This window comes from Vombatus ursinus, unplaced genomic scaffold (assembly GCF_900497805.2).
Source record: "Vombatus ursinus unplaced genomic scaffold, bare-nosed wombat genome assembly UNPS02014768.1, whole genome shotgun sequence".
Classification (NCBI taxonomy): Eukaryota; Metazoa; Chordata; class Mammalia; order Diprotodontia; family Vombatidae; genus Vombatus; species Vombatus ursinus.
The window spans coordinates 19,363,220-19,383,770 of NW_020954546.1; the positions used below are offsets into that span (position 1 = coordinate 19,363,220).

General features: G+C 39.7%; 1 protein-coding gene across 1 annotated transcript in view; it reads right to left on the bottom strand.

Annotated features, from left to right (window-relative positions):
• The window catches only part of NUPR2 (nuclear protein 2, transcriptional regulator), a 35,169-nt gene extending 15,450 nt beyond the window's left edge, over positions 1 to 19,719 (bottom strand). Inside the window, exon 1 of the mRNA XM_027861700.1 lies at positions 19,691 to 19,719. Within this exon, the coding sequence (XP_027717501.1) occupies positions 19,691 to 19,719 (29 nt within the window). The remainder of the gene's footprint in view (positions 1 to 19,690) is intronic.
• Between the last annotated feature and the right edge of the window lie 832 nt (positions 19,720 to 20,551).

A 20,551-nucleotide genomic window follows, 5' to 3' on the forward strand; every position in this document is an offset into this window, starting at 1 on the left:
TGGAAAATCTTCATGAGATATTTCCAGTTGCAATGATTTAGCCAATGGTTCCACACTTCTTGAGGTCTCCTTTCAGCTCTGGAGCTAAGATCCTCTCTGACGCCAGACACTAAGGACACTTGGCGTCCACCTGAATCATCCAGCTCTCACCTGTAAATTATAGCATTGCAGTGACCCCACCCCAGTAATGGGCTAAACCAGACTGAGGGTAACTGAGGGGTCTCCATCTGTTAGTGAGTTAGGGGGTGTCTACCCCAAGCAAGTGAAGAGTTCTCTCAGTGTAATGGGTAGAATGAGAACAATTTGTTCCAACCGCCATGAAGGCGGCTGAAGAAGGCATTGTGCAGCGCTTAGAGCTTGGTCAGGCATGGAAGATGTCACGATCACCCACTGCATCCCAGACCATCACCAGTCATCTTGACTTTGCCTTGCCACTGGACTTCGATGGCTCTGGAAGAGAGAGTGAGGCTGATGACTTTGTGCAGCTCTGCCTCCTTTAAATCCAATTCAGAAATGAGTCAAAAATCCCTCTGAGCAACACACTCGCTTGGGAGATGTTTGGGGATGGTTCTGTCTCTTTTTAATTTCTTCTTTGGGGTTCTTTTCATAGCCTGGATCCTCCCGTGTATCAGCTTTCTTGTTCCTTATCTCCTCGATCTTGTACAGGGTTACGTTTATCAAGCACCTACTATGTATCGGGTGCTAGGGGTACAAAAATGAAGAATGAAGCTACCCACAAAGAACTTCTCCTTTGAGGGTGGGGACAACAAATACATATATAAATATATACAACATAAATATGAACGAATTAATACAAAATAGATGCATAATCGTTCACTAGAAAGTAGTTTAGAGGCATTAGAGTTTGGGATGATCAGAAAACAGTTTGTGCTGGAGATGGTGTTTGGAAATGTGTTGTTTTTTTAAAATTATTTTTCATTCTGAGCTTAAATGCCAAAAATAGAAGAGCATTTCCATCTATACAGAACAGAAAAAGAGGATTCTGTATGAAACTGTGAATCTCCATTTCATGACAGTTTGCCCACCATGACCTCTGTTTTTCTTATTCATATCTCATTCACTTCTTATTCACCTTTAATACCCTCTGAAAATATTAAGAACCTGAGACATACTTGTTTCTCCTCTCCTCCTCCGCCATCAGACTATTAGCATTACATCGTTGTATGGCTACTTCTAACTGCTGGGGGTGGGGGGTGGGGCAACCACAGCAGACACTTGCTAGCTATGGGACGCTGGCATCTGCCTGCCTCAGTTCCTTCAACTGTAAGATGGGGATAATAATAGCATCTATCTCCCAGGGTTTTCATGAGGATCAAAGGAGTTAATATTTATGAAGTGTTTAGCACAGTGCCAGGCATACAGTAGGCACTTAATAAATATTTGTTCCCTTCACTCAAATACATTTTTACCTTCCTCCGTTTTCGAGCTGTGTGTTAAATGGAGAGAGGGACTTTATAAGGGGAGGTGAGGAGGAAGTGCCTTCCAGGAGTGTGGGACACTCAGTGCAAAATATTCCTTAAGGTTTGCAAAGTGACGGAGATGCCCGAAATGTGCGGAGAGGAGAAAAGTCTACTACAAACGTCTGGTTGATTCGAGTTCATTGGCGATGCAGAGCTCCAGTGGAATTTCACTTTTCTCCCAGTTAGTGGTGGTTTCTTCCAAACTTTCTCCCATGCCAGTCTGTGAACAAAGGAGACCTTTTCTTGAACTTGAAATGGGTGAAGAAGAAATACGCTCTGTACTGTTAAAGCATTTTTAATGCGTCCAGGACAGTAACTGGTCAATTCTTCTATCCGTCCACTTTGCTTGATTTGCTCCCCAGTACATTTTGATGAGCTGGGCTTTTTTTGTCAGGGGAATAAAGCAGGCACTAATGACCATGCTGATTGAATGCTCACATTGTCTTCTTTTATTGTTTCATAGTCCTCGGGAAAAGTCCAAAGGGGTGGCAGCCAAGTTGGGAGGATGTAGTGTGGGCTCACCGCTTCCTCTGCTGATGAAACGCAACAGGCCATGAGATCGAGGTTGAGTGGGCATGAAGGAGCTTGACATCTCCCATTCGAAACAAGGAAATGACGGGAATAACAATTAAGAAAGAGACTGGACTCTAACTCAGAAATTTTCTTCTCCATCTCCCAAGTACTTTCTCGTGTTTCTTTATTTTGCACCCTGGAAACTATAAGGAGTAACTTCACAGTTTTAGTTTAATTAACAATGACATTTTTCCCCCAGGAAAGGAATGGAAGCAGTGAACCTGACGTAAAAAAAATTACCTCCTAAAATCTCATCTTTCCTGACTCTGACTTCCTATTCTCTTTCCTATTCTCTTCACCTTTTACAGTGGCGCTACACTGAGACAGATAGAAATACAGATACAGACAGATTGATAGACAGACAGACAGGTTGTTGTTGTTGCGTTGTGTCTGACTCTTTGTAACCCCATTTGGAGTTTTCTTGGCAGGGATACAGGACTGCTTTGCCATTTCCTTCTCCAGCTCGTTTGACAGATGAGGAAACTGAAGCACACAGGGTTAAGTGACTTGCCCAGGGTCACGCAGCCAGTAAGTGTCTGAGCCTGGTTTTGAACTCATGAAGATGAATCTTCCTGACTCCAGGAAGTGGAGTCTATCCACTGAGTCACCTAGCTGCCCCAGATAGATAGATAGATAGATAGATAGATAGATAGATAGATAGATAGATAGATAGATAGATAGATAGAGTGTATTTAATCACAGTCCTTAGCACAGTGCCTGGCACTGTGCTAAAACCCTGTGGATACAAAACAAACAAAACTAGATGACCACCACTCTCAAGAAGGCCCCTTCCAGCAGGGGGGAGCTGGAAGAGGCAGGGAGGGGAGGAAAGGGACCAGGGGACTGGGGAAGCAGATGGAAAGGAAAGTAAGCAGCGTGCCTGGGGCTCCTCAGCATAAGTGTTCTCAGGCGGGGACTCCCCTTCCAGTCCTCCAAGAGGCCACGGCTTAGTCATCCTCAGGTGCGCAAGGTGTGCAGGCTGAGCAAACAGAGGGCAGCTTCCCTCTCGCCACCTTTCTCCTACAGAACCTTGTAGCCTGATTTTCCCTCCAGCAACAAATTTTGCAGCTCATTCCCTCTGAGGTCAACCTTTCCTTCATACAACTCTGAGTTAGCCAATTGTGAAATCTGGCTGCCTTCAAGTCCTAGCTAAAATCCCCCCTCAGACTGGAAGCCTCTCCCATGGCCCTTAACGGGAGTGCCTTCCCCTCTGTTGATTATCCCAAGTAAATCCTGGATATGGCTTGTTTGCCTAAAGCTGTTTTCACTGCGGATCCTCATGAGACAGAGAGCTCCTTGAAAGCAGGGCTTGTCTTTTGTCTTCTTTGTTTCCCTAGAGTAGGGTGGGGAATCTGCGACTTCGAGGCCACATGTGGTCCTTTAGACCTGGCCGGCAAAGGCACTTGAGGCACTTGAGGATCTGGAGGGCCACATGTGGCTTCCAGGCTGCAGGTTCCCGCGCCCCCCCGCCCCCCCGCCTGCCCTAGAGCTTAGATCAGTCCAGCAGTTAAGAAAATCAAGGAGAGCCTTCTTCATCAGTTACGCCACAACCAGAAGTGAACCTGGTGATGGAGAATGCGGATGGTCACCGCTTCAGTTCTGAGTCTTCTCTCCCCTAGAGGCCAAGCTGGTAGCAGAGAGAGGCCTCTTGGTTTAGGAAGTTCTTATTCTTTCCTTCTTTTTATCCTTTTTCAGTAAATATCTCTTTCTAAAACTAATGGATGTTAATAATATTGGGATGATATATCAACTGGTTATCAATGATATCGAAGACATTACTGGTCAAAATTATGTTGGGGCAATAATCAGTGGTTAGATAATTGTGTGTGTGTGTGTGTGTGTGTGTGTGTGTGTGTGTGTGTGTTGGAGGCAACTGGGGTTAAGTGACTTGCCTAGGGTCACACAGCTAGTAAGTGTCTGAGGGCAGATTTGGACTCAGCTCCTCCTGACTCCAGGGTTGGTGCTCTATCCACTGTGCCACCTAACTGCCCCCATGGTTAGATAATGTTAAAGAGAGACCAACTAACTGGTCAGTTGATACTGGAGAGATGATTACGGGTGATTTTTATTGTAGGGATACACTAGATGGGGGTTCGTGATCAACCTGAGGAACCCTTCTCAATCCTTCAGGATTATCCCAAAGGAGAGAAATAGAGTCCTCAACTGATAGTGGAGTTGGGGGTTGGGAGGATGAACCCAGAGCTTGTGAGACATAGATATATTATTTGCATGTGTACACACATGTACACACACATGCCCACACATGGGCATATTGCACATGCATGTACACGTGTATGCATATACTCATAAAGACATACACACTGTTTCATAGCTTAAAACTTCACTAAGACTTTTGGAACACTGTGTGTACACATATACATAAACAAATATATATATATAAAATGCATGTACATATATGTATGTGTGCATATGAATTTATCTATTTTTTTCTTCCTTTCTTCATTCATTTGTTTGTTTATTGATTTGTGTTGTTTCCCTCAAGAAGAATATAAGCCCCTTGAGGACATAAACTGTCTCACTTCTGTACAGCACCTGGCACATAGTAGGCACTCAATAAATGCTTGTTGACTTGAATTAACTGTGTGACCCCGGACAAGTCGCTTCACCCTTTTTTGCCTCAGTTTCTTCATCTGTTAAAAGGGCTGGAGAAGGAAATGGCAGACCGCTCCAGCAGCTCTGCCAGGAAAACCCCAAATGGGATCACAGAGAGTCGTACACGACTGAAAAAAACGACTGAACAAGAAACAACACAGGAGGGCAAGGACGAGGAGACTTATAACTAACATTTTCACCGCCGGCGGGGATTTTAAAGACTGTCTAGTTCACCCTGCTTATTTTACGGATGAGGAAAATGAGACCAGAAAAGGGAAGTAATTTGTTCAAGGTCACGTAGCTAGTTAGTGAGAGAAGCACAACATCTGCGCATTCCTGACAAACCTGGGTCCCATTCATTTAATTAGAAGAAATAAATAAATGGAAAACCTGAGCTCATGGGGAGTCAGAGTGTTAGAGCTAGAAAGGAGCAGGGAAGTTATCTGGCCCCCACCCCCAACCTCATTGTACGCAGGAGGAAACCCAGGCATTTGGGAGCTGGGCCGAGCCATTGGCAGCCTTTGCCCTCTCGAGCAAACAAGGGTGAGCGGCGGAGGCATTGGTTCATTAGAATATGCTGCTAACAAGCTAGGACAAGTGGAGAGTTGAGAAATGTGGCTGGCCAGGGTACAGAAGGCGAGGGACAGACTGCTTGTCATCAGAGCTAAGGAATGACTACCTTCTTTAGAGCTTTTTCACCTTGGACTATGCCCCCTAAAGTTGGCCAAATCAGTGTGTTCCATTGGGGGCCTTTCATGACCGGGTAAGGAATGTAAATGATAAAGGCCCAAGATTGATTTTTTCCCTCAAACAACTGTATATTTAAATAGATTTCCCCCCCACTCCATTAGACTGTAAGATCTTTGAGACCTGTCCGTGTTGTATCTCTCTTGACATCTGTCCCTGGTATAGAAAGATCACAGGTTATAGGAATGTAATGGAATACCATTGTGCTATAAGAAATCATGAGCAGGCAGACTTCAGAAAAACCTGGAAAGACTTGTATGGTCTGATGCTGAGTGAAGTGAGCAGAACCAGGAGAACCTCGTACACAGTAACAGCCACGTTGTTTGATGACTAACGTTGATAGATTTAGCTCTTCTCAGTAATGCAAGGATCTAAGACATCTCCAAAGGCCTCATGATGGAAAATGCTATCTACATTCAAAGAAAGAACTATGGAGTTTGAATGCAGATCAAAGCATACTATTTGCTATTTTTTTTTCTTCTGTTGTGTTTTGTTTCCTCTTTCTGGTGGTTCCTCCTATTGGTTCTAATTCTTACTTACAACGACACTAATGTGAAAATATGTTTAATAGGAATGTATATGTATAACCTATATCAGATTGCATGCTGTCTTGGGGATGGAGGGGGAGAAAAATGTAAAACTCAAAAGCCTATGGAAGTGATTGTTGATAATTCTAAATAAATAAATTAAAAAAAAAAAAAGACCACTGGCTTTATTGGACTGAATTCTCAATGAGTTCTTTTGCAAGCAAGTTTTTTTTTTATTTATTTAGTATTTCTTTTTTTTCTCCAATTACATGTAAAAACAATTTTTAACATTTGTTTTAAAAAAACTTTGAGTTCCAAATTCTCTCCCTTCCTCCCTTCCTCCCCACTCATTGAGGAGGCAAGCAATTCGATATACATGTGTTATACATGTGTAATCATTGCAGGCAAGTTGTCATTATAAAGGTGTCACACCCATGGTATATCTTTCCAAGGCCCTTTGAGTTAATGATTTTGATTCTTATTAGATTATGTTCTGTGATTGGCAGCCACATAGTGTGACTGGGAGAATGGTGATGTTAAATAAAGGGGCTTTGGCAGTAGTGTGCAGGGGGCATCACTGAAAGCCCTGTCCTGTTTCAGGTCTTCTCTGACCTGTAAAGGAGGAGTACCTTAAAGTTAATGATAAACAACCCAAGAACTCTAAGACTGATATGCAAATACTTTCAAGATACAAGATACACAAAGAGTAGGAAGGTGTGGTCACCCTCTGTAGGTGCTTTATGGGGGATTTAGGATAAATCATGGGCAGGAATTGTACAGGGTGTGTGGAGGTGTTGGTGTTGGTGAAGGAAGTGCCAACATTGAGGAAATCATGGGATTCTGCACCTTCTTGATGTCCTGTACCCCTTTGTCAATATCTGGGGAAGCCTGTGGACCCCTGCTCAGAAATCTTCCTTTAAATGCATCAAATAAAATAAGCAGGATTATAAAGGAAACCAATTCTATCGAAATGCAGTTATCGAAACATCTATTTAAAATAACTAGTTTACAGACTCCAGGTTAAGAACCCCTAACTTAGGTGTATCAAAATATATACCCAACAAAGGTCGACCCCATGGAAGTAGTTACTTTTGAGAGACTTTACTCTTGTCCTAACTATGGGTCTCATTCAAATGTTATTGGAACCCTTCTTTTGGAACTGCTTTCAGAGTTCGTGCCATCCCCAGCCTGGGAGATCTTTGTCCTTTGAAAGCGGGCTTGATTTTTGGAGACAGCCCTAGGTCATTCAGACACAAGTCTTGAGAGCAAGGATGATCAAGCTAGACAGTGTGAATTTTGGTCAAAGTCGTTCACGGGAACTTAACTTGGTGTTGGAACATTGCCATGGTGAAGAAGCCAGTCATGGAGCGACTCTCAGCTTCAGAATTCCAGCGTAGCTATCAGACTGACTATTTGTCTTTGGGAGATGGATTCTGCATGAAGGCAGACTAACGTCAAAGAACCAAACCAACACCATCTTCACTTCTGATTCTGACATAACATTCAGGTTTGGGGGATGATGGAGTCTGAAACTACAAACTCTGACTTCCGTTTACAGGTCATGCTGATGTTACCCAAGGTGCAAGGGTTGCCCCCCTCTCACAAGGGGCTTCTGCTTTGGTTTCCCATGAAACAGGTTCAGTCCTAGTGGAGTCTGACCCCAAAGGCTTTTCTCTCATTGTCTAGTTTGTAATGCCCCCAGCTAAGAGTGCTAGTGGAGATCTCTTAAACAAAGCTTGGGTGTGTATCATGTCTACGGTCTCTCCTAAAAGGAGACAAAAAGTACTCAGTGTACAAAGGAGATATCAGTGATAGAACAGCTACCCTGTCTAGAAGAACTAACACAAAACAAGTGCTTAAAATAAAAAAGATTTACAAGCATGAATTAAATACTTAAGATGCAAAAACAATAGCTCATCAAACTTATTATATTGTCCTGAAAGTTAAAGGTGCTTTGTGGGATTATGAAAGATAATTCACTTGCACCTCAGATTGACCACCTGAGCAATTCACAAGGTCCAGATCTCCTGGCTGCCACCTATGGTTTTGGGTTTAGCCCGTTGGTTGCAGAATCCTCCAGATGGTAGTGCTGTTTTTATAAGAACTGTTGTGGAAACCGCCTCTTGATGGCCAACCCATATCTGACGAAATAACTCTCAACCTCTTAAACTCCTGAGGTTACTGGAAGGGCTAGAAGAGTCAGTAAACACACACACACACACACACACACACACGAGTCAGTTATGGTCTCAAAGCCTTGTCTCAGGCTCATTTAAACAAGCATATGTTGACTGCCGTTGATATGAGCCCTGATTACAGGTTTCCAAGGCTGCTGGGGTTAGGGTGAGAGGAAGAGAGAAAAATCCTCTCCCCTCCCTTCCAAGGAAGGTCAAAAGAAAGACACGTTCCCAAACAGGCAGAGCACAATGGAAAGACCACCAGAGTGTGCCAATTCCATGGGAAATACAGCAGCCCAACAGATCTGGGGGCCTCTCCCCTTATTACCCGTGTTACAATTGAGAACATCATATTTCATAACTACTATTTTCCTTCAAGATGTGTTAATTTCTCTAAAAAGATGGGAATAAATGTCAACTAACTAACTCTCTCTGTCTCTGTAAATCACTCAGGATTATGGGGAACGATCTTCTTAGAAACATTGCTTATGTTCAACTTACCTTTTAAATAAGTCAGAATATTCCTTTATCTAAATGGAACATTTTAGTCATCATCACAGTTAATAATATGTATAAATATAGTAAATCTCTGATCCCACTAATAGTTTTATTGGTCCTTTGCATAATTGATCAAATGACAACTTTATGCAATATCATGGACAAAAATTATTTATCATTATTTATTATTATTATTTTATTATTTAAATATTTTTATTATGAACACATATAAATTTTCAGTTTACAGTATAATTCATATCTATATAAATCAACAAACATAAATTTTCAGTATCCAGAGGAACAAAAAAGATGATTGAATATAAAACCACAAAATTCTAAGTACAATTTTTTGGAAGTGTATTTGAAATTTGACATGTTCCCTATATTCCTCAAGCCATTAACGTTACTTCATCTTCATATGTTTCCTTTGATATTTAGAATGCCATGATTGAAGACTTATTTCATGTCATGAGAAATATGGTATTCATTGCTTTAAATAATGGTCATTCATTCAAGAGTCACACAGTTAGTAAGTGTGTGAGGCTGGATTTGAACTCATAAAGATGCATAAAAATATCATTCATTTCTGTGTATCATAGCTGCTTGCACAAGGTTGACTAGAATGACCTTAAAAATGCTGTAGCCACAAGTGGAAGCCTTGCAATATGATTCTGCTATGATCCTTCTTCTATATGCCACACACACACACACACACACACACACACACACACACACACACACAGAGGCAGTCTTATAAATTTATATTGACAGCTCAGCTATTCCTTAACCTGTAACTAAGAATTAGCGTATTACCATATCAACAACAAAACGCACAGAAGTCATATAATTATCTCACTAGATGCAGAAAAAGCATTTGACAAAATTCAACACCCATTCCTATTAAAAACACAAGACAGCATAGGAATAAATGGAATCTTCCTTAAAATGACAGTATGTAGCATCTTTCTAAAACCATCAGCAAGCATTATATGTAATGAGGACAAACTAGAAGCATTTCCAATAAGATCAGGGGTGAAACAAGGATGTCCATTATCACTACTGTTATTCAATATGGTGCTAGAAACATTAGCTTTAGCAATAAGAGAAGAAAAAGAAAATGAAAGAATTAGAATAGGCAAAGAAGAAACAAAGCAATCACTCTTTGCAGATGATATGATGGCATACTTAAAGAATCCTAGAGAATCGAGTAAAAAACTACTTGAAATAATAAACAAATTTAGCAAAGTTGCAGGATATAAAATAAACCCACATAAATCATCAGCATTTCTATATATTACTAATAAAGCCCAACAGCAAGAGATACAAAGAGAAATTCCATTTAAAGTTACTGTAAACATTATAAAATATTTAGGAGTCTACCTGCCAAAACAAACCCAGGAACGATGTGAACACAATTACAAAACACTTTTCATACAAATTAAGTCAGATCTAAAAAATTGGAAAATATCAGTTGCTCATGGGTAGGCTGAGCTAATATAATAAAAATGATAATTCTACCTAAATTAATTTACTTATCCAGTGCCATACCAATCAAACTACCAAAAGTTATTTTATAGAACTGGAAAAAAACAATAACAAAATTCATCTGGAAGAACAAAATGTCCAGAATATCAAGAGAACTTATGAAAAGAAATTCATGGAAAGGTGTCCTAGCTGTACCAGATCTTAAATTGTATTATAAAGCAGCAATCATCAAAACTACTTGGTAATGGCTAAGAAATAGAGTGGTGGATCAGTGGAATAGGTTAGGTATGCAAGACACAACAGTCAATGACTGTAGTAATCTACTATTTAATAAATCCAAAGACTCCAGCTTCTGGGATAAGAACTCACTATTTAACAAAAACTGCTGGGAAAACTGGAAAATAGTATGACAGAAACTAGGCATAGACCCCAACATCTTACGCCCTGTACTCTTACACCCTATACCAAGATAAAGTCAAAATGGGCACATGATTTAGAAATAAAGACTGATACTATGAGAACACTAGAAGAGCAAGGAATAGTTTGCCTATCAGATCTATGGAGAAGGGAAGAATTTATGACCAAACAAAAGATAGAGAACATTATGAAATGCAAAATGAATGACTTTGATTACATTAAATTAAAAAAATTTTGTGCAAACAAAGCCAATGCAATCAAGATTAGATGGGAAGCAGAAAGCTGGGAAACAATTTTTATATCCAGTATCTCTGATAAAGGCCTCATTTCTAAAATATATAGAGGACTGAGTCAAATTTATAAGAATACAAGTTATTCCCCAGTTGATAAATGGTCAAAGAATATGAACGGACAGTTTTCAGAGGAAGAAATTAAAGCTGTCTATAGTCATATGAAAAAATGCTCTAAATCACTATTGATTAGAGAAATGTAAATCAAAACAACTTTGAGGTACCACATCACACCTATCAGGTTGGCTAACATGGACAGAACAGGAAAATGATAAATGTTGGAGAAGATGTGGGAAAACTGGAACATTAATACATTGTTGGTGGTGTTGTGAATTGATCCAACCATTTTGGAGAGCAATTTGGAATTATGTCCAAAGAGCTATAAATATATGCATACCCTTTGACCCAGCAATAGCACTTCTAGGTCTGTATCCAAAGAGATCATAAAAGTGGGAAAAGGACCCACATGTACAAAAATATTTATAGCAGCTCTTTCTGTGGTGGCAAAGAATTGGAAATTGAGGGGATGCCCATCAATTGGGGAATGGCTGAACAAGTTGTGGTATATGAATGTAATGGAATACTATTGTGCTATAAGAAATGATGAGCAAGTGGACTTCAGAAAAACCTGGAAGAACTTGTATGTACTGATGCTGAGTGAAGTGAGCAGAACCAGGAGAACATTGTACATAGTAACAGCCATACTGTTCAATGATTGACTTTGATAGACTTAGCTCTTCTCAGCAATGCAAGAATCTAAAACATCTCCAAAAGTCTTATGAAGGAAAATGCTATCCACATCCAGAGAAAGAACTATGGAGTTTGAATGCAGATCAAAGCATATTATTCGTTCTTTTTTTCTTCTGTTTTGTTTTTTCTTTCTTGTGGTTCCTTCTATTGGTTCTAATTCTTCTTTACAACATGACTAATGTGAAAATATGTTTAATAGGAATGTACATGTAGAGCCTATATCAGATTACACGCTGTCTTGGGGAAGGGAGAGGAGAAAGAGGGGAGAAAATTTAAAACTCAAAATCTTATGTATGTGAATGTTGAAAACTAAAAATAAATTATTTTTAACAAATAAAAAAAAGAATTAGTGTATTTTGAAAATCTGATGGATCAGTAATCTCATCATAATGGTATTTTCTCCATCGGTGCAGATAGCAACCCTTATCATCCTGTGTAATCTGGTTCGTGTCATCCACTGGATGTGTCTCAGGGAGCCCATCCACCATCCTGGGGGCTTTCCTCTAGCTCTCTTAACTAGTTCTTTTAGCCCTCTTATTAGCACTGTGATACAGATAGAGTGCACAGACTATCTATTGGTTATCCCTCCATCTTGTTATGTGGTTGTTACACAATTTCATTTCCATACATACAGTCCTCTCACAGTCACATATATAGTATACACACATACACATACATATAGTATACACACATACATATAGTCCTTTACACGGCTTCCTTCTCCTATGCAATTTTTCAGTGATATTATGTTACAGGTATTTCATGCTCATCATTTCCCTGTGGGTGACTCATAACTGTAGTTCTTCAGGCCTATGGTTTTCCATGTCTCAGAGTCATATAGTATCACCTCTATGGCAGAATTAATTTAATAGGGCCTAAATGTTATCTAACTAACCATGTCCACTTTCAGTGTTGACTTTTGATGTTGATTTTTGAAACCAAGCATAGAATCGTCTTCAGAAATAAAGGATGGGGGAGAAATGACTAGTCAATAGTTTGTGTGGAAAAAAACCCAAATCTGGTTACTTTAACAGACTGAAAGTTACATTATAAGTTAACCGTGTGACATGATGGCCAGCAAAATTAATGTTATTTTAAACAGGGTGGGAGGGTCTTACCTTTATTTTGTATCATTGACCTCCTTGGCAATTAACCTCTTCTCAGAATGATGTTTTTAAATGCATAAAATAAAATGCACAGGATTACAGAGGAAACCAATTAGATTGAAATAGTTATCATTTTTTAAAAAAATTCACAGATCCTCTGACATCTATTAGGGACAGAGGACCCCAGATTAAGAACCTCCATTCTAGGCTCCATTGAGGGAGCCAGAGTGTATAGAGAAGTGGTTTACAATTTTTTTTTTTTTTGCAAATGGCACAGAATTCTTTGTTAAGAGGAATCATGGCACATTGAACGTCTAAGATGGTAACACAATGGGAAAGTTGGGAGACTCATTAATGTACTGTTTCTATTCAATAAAAGCAGCTGCTTTTATTGAGTTCTTTGCAAGTTCAAAGTCTGAGGTATTTTGAGGTTTGTGTGATCACCTACATAGATGAGTTTTATTTATTTTTGCAAATACTATATTTGCCATACTATGTGCGCTGGTAGGTAACATTTAGAGTAAACAAAATTATCTACACATTTTCCCATTGACAACAGCATCCCAAAATTCATGGCAGACCTAGTGAAACTCATAGCATCCCAGTGTGCCATGAAACCCTTTTTTGGAGGCCCCGATATACAATGTGGGAGGTCATAAGTGGGTCCTCTGCCCAAATCAGACAGTATTTGGAGTTCTGGATGCCACATTTTAGGAAGGATATTAATAAGTTGGAATGCATTGAAATGATGATGGCCAGGAGAGTGAGAGGATGGAAGACTATACCATACAAATATTAACAGCAGCAATTTGAGATATTCCGCTTCAAGGGGTGAAGACAGCCCAACATAGTGGCAGTTTTCAAGGGTCTGAAGGGTTGTTAAAAAGGACTTTGTGTTCTTATATTCTTCTCTGCCCTAGCAGGTAGAGCTAGGGCAATGGGTATAGGTTGTAAAGGAACAGTTTTAGAGAAAATATCCTAGTAATTAAAGACATCCCAAAGTGGAAAAGACTTCCTTTGAGGGATGATGGGTTTCATTTCACTGGAGGCCTTAAAGCTGAGGCTGAATAATGACTTGTTGACAGTGTGGAGGAAGAGATTCTTGATTAGGTGTAGATTGGATGAGATGACCTCTGAGGTCCTTTTCAAGACTGAAATTCTGCATTGGAAATGGGTTAAAAAGGGAACAATATATACATCTAGATGGGTATAAAAATCTTCTAAATTTATAAAGAAATAAGATGGTGAGGGGTTAGGATAAAAGAGGGTATATCGATTAAGAATTAGGAGGGTAGGGGGAGAGGATAAAGGAGGGACTGTTATTGGGGTTGGTAGATTAAGGAATAGGAAGGCAAGGTAGTAGTTGGGGATAGGGTAAAGAGGGGAGAAGGATAGTGAGGAAAAATTAGATGAAGGGAAATACAAAACTAGTAATTATAACTTTGAATGTGAATGGGATGAATTTACTCATAAAAAGGAATGTGATAGCAGAATGAATCAAAAATCTGCATTCAACAATATATTGCTTATGAGAAACAATAAAAATGAGAGATATACACAGAGCTAAAATAAAGGCTGAGATAGAATTTATTATGCTTCAGCTGATGTAAAAAAAAAAAAGCAGGGGTAGCAATCATGATCTCAGACAAAGTTAACCCTAAAATAGATTTAATTAAAAGAGATAAACAGGAAAATTACACTATGTGTCATCAATATTATTCAGTATTATTTTAGGCCTTTTAAAATAGTTGTAGATAGTATAAAATACCTGAGAGTATACCTGCCAAAACAGACCCAGGAACTATATGAACATAATTATAAAACACTCTTTATACAAATAAAGTCAGATTTAAATAATCGGAGAAGCATTAATTGTTTGTGGGTAGGCAAAGCCAATATAATAAAAATGACAACTTTACCTAACTAATCCATTTATTCAATGTCATCCCAATTAAATTACTAAAAATTATTTTACTGAGTTAGAAGAAATAATAAAATTCATTTGGAAGAACAAAAGGTCAAGGATTTCAAGGAAACTAATGAAAAAAAAATGTAAAGGAAGGAAGTTCAGTAGCACCAGACCTCAAACTACACTATAAAACAGTAAATATCAAAACTACATGGTACTGGATAAGAAATAGAAAAATAGATCAGTGGAACAGAATAGACATACAATACATAGTAGTAAAGGATTATAGTAACTTTGTGTTTGACAAATGTAAAGATCTAAGTTTTGGGGATAAGAATTCATTATTTGGTAAAAATTGTTGGGAAAGCAGTCTGGCAGAAATTGGGCATAGACCAGTATTTTAAGCCATGTACCAAGATAAGGTCAAAATGGATACATGACCTAGGTATAAAGGGAGATCTCACAAGAAAATTAGAAGAACATGGAACATTACCTATTAGACTTATGGATAGGAGAACAATCATGGATAGGAGAACAATAACAAGAGAGAGAACATTGTGAGGTGTAAAATGGATAACTTCAATTATGTTAATTTAAAAGTTCTTGTACAAATAAAACCAATGTAGCCAAGATTAGAAGGAAAGCAGAAAACTGGGGGAAAATTTTCTTAGCCTCTCAGATAAAGATCTCATTTCTCAAACATATAAAGAACTTCGTCAAATTTAGTAAAATACAAGTCATTCCCCTCTTGATAAATGGTCAAAGGATATGAACAGGCAGTTTTTCTTTTGTTTTGTTTTTTTTTACATTTATAATTTTATTTATTTGTTTTTAGTTTTCAACATTCAATTCTATAAGATTTTGAGTTCTAAATTTTCTCTCCCTCCCTCTGCTCCCCCTTCTACCAGATGGCACACAATCTGATATAGGCTATACATGTACAATTATATTAAACATATTTCCACATTAGTCATGTTGTAAAGAAGAATGAGAACCAAAGAAAAAAACCAGGAGAAAGAAGAAACAAAAGAAAAAAAAAGAGAGAAAATAGTATGCTTCAATCTGCATTCAGACTTCACAGTCCTTTTTCTGGATGTGAACAGCATTTTCCATCATGAGTCTTTTGAAATTGTCTTAGATCTTTGTATTGCTGAGAAGAGTTAAGTCTATCAAGGTTAGTCATTGCACAACGTGGCTATTATGTGTACAATGTTCTCCTGGTTCTGCTCACTTCATTTAGCATCAGTCCATACAAGTCTTTCTTGGTTTTTCTGAAGTCTGCTTGCTCATCATTTCTTATAGCACAATAGTATTCCATCACATTCATATACCACAACTTGTTCAGCCATTCCTAATTGATGGGCAGCTCCTCAATTTCCAGTTCTTGGCTACCACAGAAAGAACTTCTATAAATATTTTGTACATGTGGGTCCTTTTGCCAGTTTTTTTTTTTGTTTGTTTTCTTTGCTAGGCAATGGGGTTAAGTGACTTGCTCAGGCTCATACAGCTAGTAAGTTTCAAGTGTCCGAGGCCGGATTTGAACTCAGGTCCTCCTGAATCCACTGTGCCACTAGCTGCCCCCCTTTTCAAGTTTTTATGATCTCTTTGGGATACAGACTTAGAGGTGGTATTGCTGGGTCAAAGAGTATGCACAGTTTTATAGCCCTTTGTGCATAGTTCCAAATTGCTCTCTAGAATGGTTGGATCAGTTTACAACTACACCAACAACGCATCAGTGTTCCAAATTTCCCACATCTTCTCCAACATTTATTATTTTCCTGTTTCGTCATGTTAGCCAATCTGATAGGTGTGATGTACATTTCTCTAATCAATAATGATTGACAGCATTTTTTCATATGACCATAGATAGGAACAGGCAGTTTTTCAATGAAGAAATAAAAACTATAGCCACATGACAAATCAATACTAATTAGTCACATGACTAATCAGTACTAACCAGTACAGTAGCTTTGACCTGCATTTCCGGCCTAGGCCAGTTTGACCCTCCTGAGGTGTGCTTCTGGTCACCTTCTGCCTTGCTCCTAGGGTCTTACCCTATCAATGCCAAACTTAGTGGTGACTGTCAGTCAGCATAGCCCACTACAGCTTAGAACTCCAGTGCTCAAGTGATCCACCAGCTTTAGCCTCTCGAGTAGATGGGATTACAAGACTTTCTACTTATTTTTACAATTATTATATAATATAATTATTATACAATTATAAAAATTATACAATTTATTTTATAGATAAAGAGGAGGTTCAGAGACTTGTGCTGACTTGCCCATGTCACACTGCTAGCTAATGGCAGAACTGAAGCTCGAACCCATGTCTTTGTACTCCTAATTCACCTTTTTTTTTTTTTTTCCACCAGAGTATACTTCCTCTGTAATTTTAAAAGTGTTCCCGTTGGGGAATTGAATTCCCATTTCCTATGTGACCAATAAGGATACTTACCCCCTACATCCTGATTTGAGAAAACAAAGGGCACATTCATAGTTTGTTAAAATGTGAATGCCTAGAGAAGACTGGGTGCTGTGCCCATGTGACAAAAAGAGTTGAGCAAACCTCCTGTGGCAGGCATGAGGTTCACAAATAGAATTTTATAGAAGCCCCATGGAATTGTTCATCCCCCGAGTCCTTGAGTAGTTTAATTATGTTCTGGAATAGGTCTAAGGGGAAGTGATAACTGGACTACTTTAATTCCCAAAGATATTTCAAGCAATAAGGAATCCACAGCATAACATTTTCCTAAGAATCTGACCTTCATTGTGATTTAGGAATGGCTTGCTGCGTAATTCCTTGATCTGTGAACCTAGTTGTATGTATTGGGGGCAGGACCCAGGAAGAACGTTTGGATTTAATTTGACTTCCAGCAAATTTGACCTCATGCTAATCAGCACTAGATGTGTATAGAAGGTGACATTTTTTAGTTCCATCAAAGACCCAAGGATTCAAAGCCTTCCGGGACATTTAAGGAATAGGGCCATGACTCCCAAAGCCTTGTCCTCATTAAGTATGTTTTTGTGATTTCTGCATCAAAGAGAAGTGGCGTCTTGTTCCTGGTCTGAAGACTGGCTAGAACAGGTTGTGTTGCCAGTATACGAATTCTACGGGAGACGCATCTGAAAAAAACATTTCAAGGATAGTAACATTAATTGTTCATGGAAAAATGACAAACTGGATTATAAAAGCAGGTGAAGCATTTCTTAATGAGTTTCAACCAATTTACTCTCAGGCCTTTTGTGAATCGTTAGAGAGTTACACAGAGTTTCTTAGGCGAGTTAATTAGGATGTTTTTAGACAAACCAAATGATGAAAAATCCATAGCCGTTCTATTGGCAGACAAATGTTTATAACACACATCCCCAGTAGGAATCCATTGTTTCGGAAGAATTATTTTTGGCTTGTGCTCTGCTTTAAACACACCAACTACATCTTGGTTTAGATGTCCTCTTATCTTTTTAGAATAAAGTTCTTATTGTCTTGGGGGCTGTCTCCAGTTGTCCTGATTTACATCTTGCTACCAGACCCAGATGGTTCCAGAGGAGAGAGTGAGGCTGGTGACTTTGAACAGCCCTCCCTCACTTAAATCCAATTCACTTGCGTGTCATGGCATCACCTTCCTGATGCCATGGTCCTCTTCGAGAACGAAGGACAAAAATAACAACCATAACTACAATCTTATTGTTTTAAAAAGCTTGGGAAACAGGCATTTATCATTTTTAAAAAATCAGCCCATCATATTAACATTGTGTTATTTTTTCCATATAAGGCCATAAAGTAAATCATTAATACTCTGTTTGTTCTGCAACCAGAACATAAGCTCTTTCCTGGAATAAGAAGAGTTTCTGAAGTATGGAAACCTTTTTTTCCTCACTGGTATGGAATCAAGAATCTAGGTGCCTAACCAAGGACTGGGAAGAGCTGTGGAAACAGGCAACTCTAATTCTTTTTTTTTTTTTTTTTGGTTGGGCAATGGGGTTAAGTGACTTGCCCTGGGTCACACAGCTAGTGAGTGTTACATGTCTGAGGCCGGATTTGAACTCAGGTTCTCCTGAATCCAGGGCCTGCCCCTGCAACTCCAGTTCTTAAAGGGCTCTCAAGACAGCCTCAAGACCTCTAAGATAAGGGCAAGGGCCCCATAAATATGCAATGTGAGATACCAATGACGAAGAGACTCAAGTCAGGCACTTCATTCTTTGAAATCAGCAAGGCTCTGAGGAATCTGCAGGCCTTTGGTGATATTCGGGGATGTGTTTTGTGGGTTCACTTTTTTAAAGTGTGCTAAAGACTGATTTCTGCAACAATAAGTCATGTAGTGAGACGTCTGAGGCTCAGTGGAGTCTCTTCAGCCTTGGCGTGGCAATTCCTGGCTTTACTTGCCAATCTACCAAAGGTCACAGGCAGAGCAACTACACCCGTCTTTGAAATAGGTGCAGTAGCAGACAGGGTGGCCAGAGGCCATCATGAAGTGGACCCTTAATGATGCTTCAGGCTGCTTCAATGAATCAGGAGATCTACTGTAATGAGGAAGTAGGACAATTAATATTTCTCATGACTAGAATAATAATAATGAGGACATCATTCATCTTTCTAGACAACTTCGGGGATGAGGCCGTGACACTGGCATGAGGAAAAGAGGATCTGTGTCTCTTTTATTCCAGATTCACCCCAGGCAGGAAACTGGAAGGGATTTTTCAAGTTGGTTAGGCCGCTGGGGAGGGCAGGAGAAAGAATAGCACACTCGACACACTTGGGTGACTGACCAACCAATGGAATGCATGAGGAGAGCTAGCCTCCCTGCACATGTCCTGCTTAGGATGGTTCTGTGATGTTATCCTTGTGGAGAAGAGCACAATTCAATCATAATTGGTCAGTTCACCACCTTTTCCCTCGGCCAGCCATTAAAAAATACTGTTCCTCCTCTATAACGATGATGTAACAAAAGCAGAATGTGTTCTCCTTGGGATGTGGAGATGATGCTTGGACCTACCATCAGTTGGCCCCATACCCCTTTGGAGTGGGGCTTGTTTTCTAGGGCTGTAGAAAGATTTTTCCACGGTCCTGCAGCAGACAGGCATGTGGACAGGCAGCTGACAAGGCCTCCCGCTGATTACCACACCCTTAAGTTGACCCTCGAAGGCATTCCCGGTAGAAAATGCTTGGCAGGCAGCTTTCCCTGAAGGCCTAACCAATGGAACCAGAGGTCGTGGCTTCATTATCAACTTAGATTTGGCAAGTGCCCTGCTTCTGAGGCAGAAGTGAAAATCGGGGAAGGGAACAAGCACCTATTAGGCACCTACTATGTTCAGTGTTAAGCAAACATCTCCTCTCAGGAAAAGATACTCTGACTTGTGTACTCTTCCAGTTCTCTCTCTCTCCTCTCTCCCTTTTTTTGTCTCTCTTTCCTCTAATTCTAATCAACTTCCCCTGCTCATCCATTCTCATACATTCACTTACAGATAGGCGCCCTAAATATACTCTCTAGACAGTGGCAGGGAAGGGAACCTTAGAAAACTTCATTTGACAGATAAATATAAAACTAGGGCAGTTCTCTACTTAGCAAGCCCTCCAGATGGTAAGCTCCACAAAGGGGGGAAAATCCTGCTTTCTGAGTCTTCTGTGTATAGTCGGGACCTTCAGGGAGCTCAAAGACATTTGCTCTGAATGCACCTTGTATGACCAATGTTTTCATGTTGTTTCTCCCATTAAAACGTGTCTTCTTCGAAGGTAGGGCTGGTGTGTTTGCCTCTCTCAGCCCCCAGTACCTGGCACAACAAGGCAGGCGCTTGTGAATTGTAAAATGGGGATAAATAATAATAACAGCCCCGATACCCCAGGGTTGTTTGTGACGATCAAGTGAGGTAATATGTAAAGCAAGGTAATAGAGGTGATCTCTGGAGGTCTGGAGGCCAGGGAGGTGATCTCAGAGGGGAGGCACTAGGGTTAAGGGGGATTGGGAAAGTCTTCTTGGGTTG